Source organism: Spea bombifrons, chromosome 1 (assembly GCF_027358695.1).
Source record: "Spea bombifrons isolate aSpeBom1 chromosome 1, aSpeBom1.2.pri, whole genome shotgun sequence".
Lineage (NCBI taxonomy): Eukaryota > Metazoa > Chordata > Amphibia > Anura > Pelobatidae > Spea > Spea bombifrons.
The window spans coordinates 82,109,835-82,121,421 of NC_071087.1; the positions used below are offsets into that span (position 1 = coordinate 82,109,835).

General features: G+C 41.1%; 1 protein-coding gene across 1 annotated transcript; it reads right to left on the reverse strand.

Annotated features, from left to right (window-relative positions):
* Window positions 1–1,624: 1,624 nt before the first annotated feature.
* Window positions 1,625–5,965, reverse strand: KXD1 (KxDL motif containing 1). The gene is made up of 5 exons (XM_053456162.1): window positions 5,875–5,965; window positions 4,379–4,488; window positions 3,774–3,926; window positions 3,482–3,528; window positions 1,625–2,778 (listed from the first exon to the last, which is right to left on the reverse strand). Exons 1-5 carry the CDS (start codon window positions 5,911–5,913, stop codon window positions 2,546–2,548), a joined length of 582 nt encoding a protein of 193 aa, XP_053312137.1. The 5' UTR covers window positions 5,914–5,965; the 3' UTR covers window positions 1,625–2,545.
* Window positions 5,966–11,587: the final 5,622 nt, after the last annotated feature.

The following is an 11,587-nucleotide window of genomic DNA, read 5'->3' on the forward strand; positions in this document are numbered from 1 at the left end:
GGATGTAAAATGTATCTTCTTCTTTAATAACTGAAGTAACTCCGCCATGTGCAGATGGTATTGTGTGAATAATGTGATCCCCGCAAAATGCTGCTTACAGAAGACCCTTCAAATGTTAAATTAATTTGTTTCTGTTAGTTGGAGAATGACAGTAGAAAGCATAAAAAAGTTTTACTATTTGGAAGAAAAATTCACAGACGATTATGAGAATAATTTATTTTATTACATAATCATTTTTTCTATTTAATCGACCATAAAGCAGGTCGAGGAGGGAGTTACCTCTGGACTTGCAAAGAGTCATTCTCGCAGGAAAGGAAAAACCCCATCTTTGGAGGAAACCTTTTGAGGGGCCATGGCTGGAAGAATTGCCCTTCCCTCTGGGCATTAAGAGGTTAATTCTATCTTGTGGATGGGGCAAAATTAAATGTAAATAAATTATCACAAATGTCGATCTGCGGGTTACAATCTTCGGATCTCTGCCAGGATCCTGACACTCTGCTAATCTCTTTGCCGGAGAGCCGAATCCTCGGGGTCGCGGGAGCGGGGTCTTGACATGCCGTGTTCCCCACCCATTTTCCCCTTTAAATGGGGGTATTTCCCGCTGACATCAGCGGGACCGCTCTGCTGATGCAGTGGCCAGTCCTTGCCACGCCCCGCAAGGGAAGGACCTGGGTAAATGGAGTGAAGAAGTTCCCTGGTATGTACATACCCAGACAGGAAAACACTAACATACATACCCAGGCAGACATTAAAATACCAGAGAGATTACATCTGGATTTACCTCTTTATCCCAACTTCCACAGCATGTTTCCGTCTATCTTCGGGAGGGGGGCAATTGCGCTATTGTACCCCCTGGATCTGCCAATGGTATATGTAAGTGTATAGTGCGTATGTAGAGGGTGTATGTATGTAACTTAGTGTATGATGCTGAAGTGGTTGTGTGTGTGTATCTATGTGCACGCGTATGGTGCTTGGGTCGCTGTTTGTGTATATTTACATAGATGTTTTTACTCTTTTTGAGGTATGCTTAGCTGTACTACTACCTTGCTTAACTGTTTTTTGCTTGTTGATCTATCTTGCCATCCGTTATACATGGCCAACCTGGCTCTTATTGAATGGTTTTGTGCTTCATAATGCATACTAAGTTGGAAAATCACGTTTCACCTCATCTTCACTCACCTACAAATTCACAGTTTAGTCAATAAGCCTTAGCCTTAACATTGTTACAGATAAGTTGAGGGTCTTCAATTGAACCGTGCATAACACAAAAACTGTCTCTGTTCTCTAAAGGGAGAGTTGCTGCAGGAAAAGCTAGGCTGGCCCTGTATAATGTATAGTTAAATCAGGGACATTTCTTCAAAGTCTCTTCAATCATTGAATTCTGCATTGTAAAGGGTCAGCTTAGTGGTTCTTTCTGAAGAAACTTGCTAGTGCTGGCCTTTCATAAAGAATATTGGAGTGAGATTTAAAACCACAACTCTTCATCCAACTCCCCCTTTAGTGAATAAATCCCGGTGTATAAGGCCAGTGCTCTTGGTGATGGAAAGTGTTTTTTTTTCCACAGAATGTTTATGACGTGTCCTATCTACAAAATTTAAAACAATACACCAAACAATGCACCAAACAGTCTGCACGTTATTTTATTAGAAATGGTTATTTTTCTTTCCATGGCATAATTACAGTATTTGGATTTAAGGAATTGCTGCTTGTAAAAGAGAAAACATATTTTCCTTCACAACTTACAAATGTGCTTGGGTTTTCTGTAGCATACACATTGCAAACAAAAAAATAGTTTTCCTACATTTTTTTTTTTACTTAAAAGGTCACATTTCATTTCTTTTAACAAAACCTTGTATGTTTCTGTCAAATAAATAAGTAGAATTTCCTTCTTTAGAATATAACGGTGTTACATAAATACACTCAGTGGTTGCCAAATGTGGCCCAAATGCTACATGACAAACACATGATCTGGTTTTCTATAGATGAAGAGTTATGGGTACCAAGTTTTACGGTGTCTCTCTTAGCAAGAATAGTAACTATGAAGGTTGTGGATAAGTGAGCTATATTGTAAGTGCTATCCTGAAAACCTTAAGGTGCTATGACCCTCAAGGAAGTTCAATAAATACAAGGAACGAGGACATTGCAATTCAGCAAAGATTTAGATGGTAAAAAAAAAGACAAAACTGAAGGGATACATAAGAAGAAAAGTGTAAATAAAATAGTAAAAAGCGAGGGGAGGTATTTATAATTTAAAACATATGTAAACAGACCACTGGAAAATGGTTAGTAAGCACAGGACATTTCATGCAAACCACACCAGCTGAGGGCACAGGATAAAGTGTGCTCAGCTTTAGACAGGGCATCTCTCCACCTTGTGCCTTCATAATGAACCATGTATATCTCTGCATTACTTCAGAGCACAGCATGTCCATCTCGTCCGAAATCAAACCCATTGTCAAATAGTGGGCTACTTAATTGTACTGGGGGTTAAGAAACGCCTCCAACCCCAACTGTGTCCCTCAACTTCCTTTCCCACTTCAGACCATTAGTCGTCATGGACCACTTCATCATCTGTGAGGAGCTGACCGTTAGCGGATGGAGTGTCAGAAGGGGCCTGTGACAAGTCCTCGAAGTCTTGGCTCATGGTTGGAGAAATAATAGAAGGGCTGGTGTCACAGGACTCGGTGCTCTGTTCTGATGTGGCAATGGTGGTTGCTCCACTTTTGGGAGTTGGGTCAAAATCTTCATCATCTTCTGAGATGGGCGATTCATGAACACCTGATATCGAAGGAAAAACACTTATCAAACATGGAATAGGCAGTAATTATTAAACTCACCAATCTTTTATTTTTCAGCAGATGAAGGAAAATACAAAACAATCCGAAATGCCCTTACATACAATAATGAAAGCCAAGTTTATAGATTTCTGTTCAGAATATAAAACCTGAAAACTACTTGCAGTTTGTCATTGAATAAACTGTCTGGTCCCCAAAACATATTTGTTAATGCATTTTGGAGTCAAGTTTGCATGGGCACCGGTGACAATCGGTTCAGTATACATACTTTAAGATGCTTTCAGCTCTCAGTAGAGGCAGGGGACAAGACGATAGTCTTGTTTAAGTGTAATTTTTAATTGATTTGAGGCGTTTCTGTAAACTCTATAGGACATGTCTCAGGAAGAGAAATCTGCTTTATATCATTGTACATAACGTGCTCTGCACAAATCTCAGGAGCCTGGTAACCATGCCTCATAACTTAACATTGCTTGCATCAAATCTTTGTGATATGTAATAGTCACTTTAGTGGGGGCACACATTTCAGACTCAATGTTGTATAGCTCCAAGTCTGTGTATACTGATTTCATGGGGCAAAAGAACACTGTGGTACATGCTCGCATCCTGTAAAACTGGCAATGCAAACAACAGCCAGTGTGAACGTATGTGTTTGTTTTAACCTTGGATGAAAAATGATAAAAACTTACAGCTGAAAGACTCTGGATATTGTTTTGCCAGTTTGCCTTTTAACATCCTGTAGGGTCAAATAAACAAGGAAATATAATATTAACTCACTTTTTTCATAGACATTCATGAAACATCACATAACACCATCGCTCGGCGTGTCCTTCACACCAGTTACAGCATTTTACTATGTTATGCACACTATGTTATGGATGCAACCCGACAGGATACCAGGGTTGATTTTATTTTCATGACGATATTGCCGTCTGCAATTCAACCTGTGAGTTCAACTAGCTTGGTAGTACGTCAGGTTACCTGATTCTCCGGAAGATGATGTCCAAGTCCTTTTTCATCTCCACTAATGTTCTGGTGTGATGTACAAATCGATCAGACATCTGCTGCAGTCTTGTGCTGGACAAGCTGTTGAAATTGAGTAGCATTTCATTGGTTTTTTCAAACCGATCAAGCCTGCAGCAAAGAAGCACAAATACGTTCAGCATCAGGTTATTTATTTAGTAAAACTACCTAGAATGTTATGCTACAGCTTTACGTAAAAACTAGTCTATTAAGTTAAAGGGATGCATATGCAATGTAATGCCCCCATAAGCATTTGCCTCTTCCCCTGGCCCCCCAGCTCTTTTCCATGCAGGAGATGTGTTCGGTTCAGCAAAACTGATCATATAGTCAATGCAAAAAAGCCCCAGTGGAATAGTCATTTCTCATCTACACTAGCATGGATGAGGCCCAGGTCAATACTTCATATAATATTAATTTAACCGATTTCTTTATTACCAAACTGAACTTCATACAGTGTCTTAAGAAAACGTTAGAGACACCAGGTAAGAGAGTTACCAGCCATACCAGGCAACAGCAACATATTGATCTATTGATGTATAACATACTAGCCCACACATACTCACATGTGCCTCTGAGCCAGAATAATGGCATTTACGTCTTCAGCGTTCACCATATTTCGAATTCTGCTACAAAAAACACCTGACGCTGTAGGTTCCATCACTGGTTCAGCTCCCTATAAGAAAACCACAAAACAATTACAAATTGCGCGACGAGCATCAAACCCTGAACAATGGCTGAATAGCCTTCAACGACACTATGCGTTCATTTTCTATACGAAGCGACTGTGACATATACCTGGGCTCTGTATTTTTAGAGGAATTCCTTGGCGCTACCCAATCAAACGTTTCAAACAAGAAGTCCCGTAACTCTGGAGACTTATCATTAGACAAACCATGGGTCAGTATAAAACATAACCATCCCGTAACCATCATACAAGCCCATTGGAACAAAGTAGCATTCACTGAAATACATATTAAAGTCCACTTCACATGGTGTTTTTTTTTAACGGAAGTTGTTTCTTCTTCTGTCTCGCTAACCTTCTTCCCCAGCTACCTCCAAGGTAGCTGAGCTCCCTTTACAATCAAAAGGCGGTAGTAGCAGCCAATCGTACGTATGCTACTGAACGCCAATGCTTTGCTAGCATTCATCTGATTGGCTGCTGTTTCAATGGAAGTGCTAGAAGGTATGTGCATTCACTAATGTTTCCGGTTTCAGTAGAGTCAACCAAGTAGGGAGTTGTGAGACAGAAGCCTCATTTTCCTACTCCGGCAACTAAAGAAAGCTCGGCTCGATTTGCAAACTAAGGTGCATCAGAGTCGATGCGATATGAAAACAGTTTTGGGCACTAAAGCGAATACCCAATTACTAATAACCAAAAGCTCTCTACGTTGTAAGCTCGTTGAGCAGGGTCCTCCTCACCTGTTGTCTCTGTAAGTCAAATTGTTACATTACATACTACTTGTTGTGTCCTGTCCACCCATTGTACAGCGCTACAGTATTTGATGGCGCTATATAAAACAAATAAATAATAATAATCTAGACAAGAATCAAGGAAGAAACTTCCTCATTTCTGGCATTGCTGCGCATGAGGAACTACATGTGTCCAAAAAGGAGTGGCAAGTCATAGAGGAAAAGAATGCCAGTCTTTACTGAAGACATAACTATCAAGCACCATAAAGGTGGTAGAGCTTTTGCATGATTGTAGCAGTGTCACACAGGCCCAGGAATTACACATACACACACCCCTTTCCTGCATGCGTCTTGGGACACTTGCAATATTTTGGAACATATATTACATTAAGGAAAAATTCGGTGGTCGGTTTTAAGTAAAATAGAGATAAGGTGAATAGCCATGGCAACAAGTTGATGAAATTGGTTTAACCCTTTATTTGCCAGGTACCAAACGAAACTCGTTCACAAAGCTGTTCGTAAATAAACACCACCACACTCAAAACAAGAACTTTATGTTCTTTCTGCTTCTGGATAACAAACAAAAAAACGATCTACAGAACGGGAGGCTTCAAGAGCTCCCCACCCGGGTCATGCAACATCCGGTTACCGTGCCAGGCTGGTGACACAAATCCTTGCTCATCTTCATCAAACTCTCTTTCGCGACACTCAGCCACCGGCAATACCTAGTCACTTCCTGGTTGGCCATGTAATCCGGCGTCTGATTGGACGGCACGCCCTGCTTTCTGATAGGATGTTTATTATGCCCGCCCCCGACCTGTCCGTCTTGTACTAGAGGCGTTCAGCCCCGGCACCCATAATTCCTGGAGTGGCTTGCACGGTGGTAACGTGCAGCTACATGATGCGCGAGGCTTTTTAAGTCTATGTGAACACGTGTGCATTATGTTTATATAAAGTGTTGTATAAAAAGTGTATAACTACAACAAAGCAGCTTTATATATTTATATAAATGGGGTGTAAAATACCGCATTACATTCTACACATTTTTTTCTTATTTTTGTACTTTGCGGGAGGGGCACAAGGAGTTTGGTCACCTATTTTTACATTTTCTTAAATTTGTATTATTTTTTACATTTTGTATGATGTCATGAGGACGTTACTGAAGTCTTTTTAAAAAAATGTCTTTGCATGTTCATTTCTTTTTTTAACTATTTTTACATTTTTAATATTTTTTTCTCCATTACCCTGCATTAATGGTCACAACACCTTCTGCCTTCCGGTATGGCCCTTGGTGATCGTTCTGGAGGGTGATCGCACGGCGAGCTGGTTTTTATGTTTGGTGTTGCTGAAATTTTAAGACATTTCAGCAGCACCGGCTGAGCGAAAGCGTGATCGTTGCCAGATAAGTCAGTTGTCGTTAACTGCATGCTTTTACGTAAAGTGCCTGCCACGTCAATTGTCCAGACCAGGTAACCAGATTTTTCAAAGGACATCTGGAGGAATATTTATTTTTTATTTATATGATTACAAGAAGTTGCAGGGAAAGAAGCTTATTAGTGCTATCCTAACCCCCTGTGCCATCTGTGCCCCCAGTTTGTCAGTGCCCCACAAACATCTTATCTGTGTCATCATTGCCCTCAAACAGCTTGTATGTGCTATCATTGCCCTCAAACAACTTGTCTGTGCTTCTTTTGCCCCTTGCTCCCTTCCAACATACACTCTGACACACATATGTAAACACACACAAATTACACACGTTTACTCATACTCCCTAACACACTGTAAGTACAGACGTTCCTCTTAACCAAACCTGGAGGGCTCCCAAAATATCATTATAGTTGCAATTGGGTGACTACGCAACAAAAACAACCTTTGTTTTGTTTAGACTGTTAATGAGCAATACATTTCACCTCAGTACCAATAGAACCAGGAAACACTGCCTAAATGTAATGGAGACCAATAATGATGGAACTGTGTTAATAACTATCACCTTACTTAATTTGCTTTACTTTATCTGCTCTTTCATAGTATGTGTACAATTGTATAATCCATGTTTGATGCATAAAAACACAAATTAATTCTAATAATGTGGCAGCTTCTGTGTACAGTAGAATTAAGAGCAAAGGTAGACTTTGTGACCACTAACAGGTGAAGTGAATAACACTAATAATCTTGTTATCATGGCACCTGAAAAATGCGACTTTGACAAGGACCAAATTGCGATGGCTAGATGACTGGGTCAGAGCAGCTACAAAACTGCAGCTCATGTGTGTTGTTCCCGGTCTGCAGTGGTCAGTACCTATCCAAAAGTGTTCCAAGGAAGGAAAAGCAGTGAACCCCCGACAGGGTCATGAGCGGCCAAGATTCATTGATGCACGTGGGGGGTGAAGGCTGGCCGTGTGGTCAAATCCAACAGATGAGCTACTGTAGTTCAAATTGCTGAAAAAGTTCAGGGGTGCTCGTCTACAATAATTACAGAAGCAAGGGGGAAATAAACAAAAATAATAGTGCAGCAATAAACACGACAGTGATGTATTTTCACATCAATAGTGAAATACAGTGTTTCAATACAGTGTTTCTGTGATTTTCAAGCTTATCTCAATTCATAGTGATCTAAGTGAAAAAAGGAAAAAAGACTGATTGCACACAGATGGACACACTCAACGGTTGTGTAAGTGCACTCTGTATTTACTGGATATATCACAGAATTGGACCACGGACCATTGAAGAAGGTGACCTGGTCTGATGAATCACATTTTCTTTTACATCTAGTTGATGGCCAGATGGCACCAGAATGCACTATGGGAAGAAGGCAAGCCAGCAAAGATAGTGTGATGCTTTGGCTAATGTTCTGCTGGGAAACCTTGGGTCCTGCCGTTCATGTGGATGTTACTTTGACAAGTGCCACCTACTTAAGCATTGTTGCAGAGCATGTACACCCTTTTATATTCCCTGATGGCATCCCTGATGGCATCTGTGGGATGTGCTTGACAAACTACTACTACCCCAACTTGCAACTTACAGGACTTAAAGGATCTGCTGCTAACACCTTGGTGCCAGATACCATAGCACAATTACAGAGGTCTAGCAGAGTCCATGCCTCGATGGGTCAGGACTGTTTTAGCAGCAAAGTTTGGACGTTCACAATATTAGGCAGGCGGTCATAATGTTTTGGCTCATCGGTGTATAGCCTGCGACATAATTCTTATCCGAAAAATAGTTTTTATTCCCTACAGCAAGGAAGTTACTGTTTCAGCTTCTCAACTCCAATAAGAGTTGTGTTAGCGCTTATTAATACATAATCAAACTGAGATGGAAATGTAGGAGAAATGTCACATTTTAACAGTGAATTATACAGTTCAACTCTTGTTGCAGTTTACGGCTCACACAAACTTGGCGTCTCTCTAGGGTGTTGAGTTGGTTAGAGGTGCTACTGTTAGGTTCTATACATAGGAAGGAAGAGTGCCAGAAACATGGCTCTCGTAGTGCATTAGAAAAAAGATGAAAATGTTAGGGCCGGCCCTGGCTGCTCAAAATGCATCGTGAAGTTTGTAAATGTGAACAACATACCCCATTTAAGTGAATAAACTTGTATATGTCACAAAATGTTTCCTTTTTACTCACTATGGACACCAGTTTTATTACAGGGGCACAACCTGCAATATCTCTTGTGTAAGAAAATCTATCTGTGACCCAAAATGTGCATACAGTGAGTTTTTGCTACAGAGAGAAACAATATTAAAGTGCAATGTCAGTTGATTGTCCCAAACAATATGTTGTCCACAATTGTGGAAAACAGAACGGCATGGCCAATAGTAACATTACTATATCCACAGCCACCCCTTTTATTAACACAAGCACAAAATAAGGGTTTTCTAACTTTAGCCTTTTCAAATATTATATGGAGAAAGCCATACTTTATAAACTGTATAAATGGTGTAACATACATTTTTGTTCCAGGTTGAGGTGAGCCAGGGGCTAGTGGCATCTTGGATGCAGTATTTATTCAGCGCCCCCTGTAGCCAAAACAAACATGCAAACACCCACACACTCTAACACCATGCACACATAGTCTTCTGGGGTATAACTAGAAACCACAGGGCCCTGGTGCAAATATTGCCCTGGGGCCCTCCAGCTTCACCAAGCAACATGTGCCACAGTTGCCCTAAACACCTTGTGACCGCCACCTTTGCCCCAAGCAGTACCCTTTTTGCACATCCCTGGCTCCAGGTGCCCCAGTCACCAACAGCCCTAGTTATGGCTCTGTATCCAACATGTGTGGCCTGGGGTACCTGGACAATATCTTGAATTTTCTGTGGACATCTACTTATCCAGCTCATTTCTAAGGGCAAAGGATGGCTTCAATAAGTTAATATAGGGGCCAGAAATATTAAGTGGAGGTGTTTATATGTTAGCTTTTAATATAGACATGGAGTACAGGTAAAAATGTCCCCTGTAGTACATTTAAGTATAATACAGCTGAAAATGACAGCAGTTAAATGTTTGGAAATACTGTGAAAGGGTAAAGAATGCTAAAACATAATCCTTTAAAAAAGAGCACTGTGTTAAATCAGTAAAATCCAGGCTCCCTCTTTAAAATGAACCTTCTCTCTGGATTCAGGATAAGGGTCCTCTGGAGGCATTACATAATGGAAGAAATATTTCGTGCAGAATAAAACGGTTTGGCACAGCCAAAAGTCTAAATTTTACCCAGAGACATGCTGTTGGATTAAACATTAAAGCCTGCAGCTTGAAGGGTTCATTTATTAAAGATTTACGAATTACTAGGGAACAAAGGGACCAAACTGTGAACTGCTTGTCTACCTGGACTGTTCCCTTTTGAAGCATATTACAATAAATACCTATATACACCCAGGCCCACACTGGCCATATGGCAAATGCTTAGCAGACTGGTGCCCAATGACCTAGCCTCTTACCCGCTATGAAGGCCAGTCAGGTGGCTGATCTGATAATACAGAACGTGGTTACATGCACAGCTGCATACTACATTTCTATATGTAGGCATTTATTCAGCAGGTGGCTTGCATGTCTTTGATCTGCTGGTCATTGACCTTAAAGTGCCAGGCCTTATTTTACACCCCATCCTGCATAGGTCCAACTTTAACAGGTTTGTGTATAGAATAGCTGTGCGGACACCTGCCTGACTTAACGCTTATTCCTGCTTGTGTAGCATGCATCCGGGTAGTTGCCCAGTGTGCCAGATGGCAAGCCTGGGCCTGGTTCATGCAATCAGAAATACATCAGACATGTCTTAATTGTGAAGTAAACAGTTACATTTCAAAGATCATTTACACAGGGTAGCTGAGAGGCAACTGACACTGCAAGTGACTGCGCTGTCTATGGTTATGAAAGGCCTGCACTAGAGAGCTTCTTCTGGGAGAAAGGTTGAGTTGCCTCTCTTTACTGCATAGTTAAATTGGTGGCATGATCCATAATAATACTAATTAATTTAGCTATGTATGTTAAAGAGTTAATAATAGTGGGGCAAACCCAGGGGCATACCTAAAATTTTTGGCACCTGGGGTAGATCCTATATTTGGCACCCCCTGCCCCCTACACTTTAAAATGTAAAAATGCCCACACTCTGATTCACTCTCTTACTTATGGTCTCTCCTACTCTAACTCTCTCACATTCTAACTCACGCTCTCTCTCTCTCTCTCTCAATGCCTTCCTACTTTCTCAATCAACTGCTTGCATGTCCCTGTCTCCTTTCCTGCAGCTTCAGTTCTTCTCTTGCCTCTTGTTCTTGGTCTTCTTTCTTCGTCTGCTTCTCCTCATGTCTTTACTTCACTGTATGGTAGTCAGGGCTGAGAAATGTTGTCATAACCAGTGTCAGATCTCAGTGATAGCTTCCATATAGCCTCTGTGAGACACACTGAAACGGTACACCAGGATATGGCTTAATATCCTGGTATTTTGCCTTAGCGTGTCACAGAGTGATAAGGAAGGTGAATGGTCCAGCACTGTTACAGGTCGAAACCCAGGTAGATGCCAGTTTCCACCCTCCCATTCACCTCTCACCACAACTTGCCAACTTCCAACCATGGCCCTGCCACAACAAAGGTGTCACACATTTGGGCACCTGAAATATTGGCAGGAATGTTGCCCCTTTCTAGTGGGGAGTGCTCATGGGGAGTAATTCCCACAAATCCATTACCTTAGCAAAGCTTATATCTAAATCTTTACTGCATTGGCTGCATGATAGAGACTAGGTTGCCACTAAATGTGTGTTTGGAGAATTTCACAAAGAATCCAAGCTCCCCAGATTACTCCAGAGAGAACCAGCAGCAACAATACAAAATAAAGTGCATATTGTATTGAAGATGTTTCAATGAAGTAT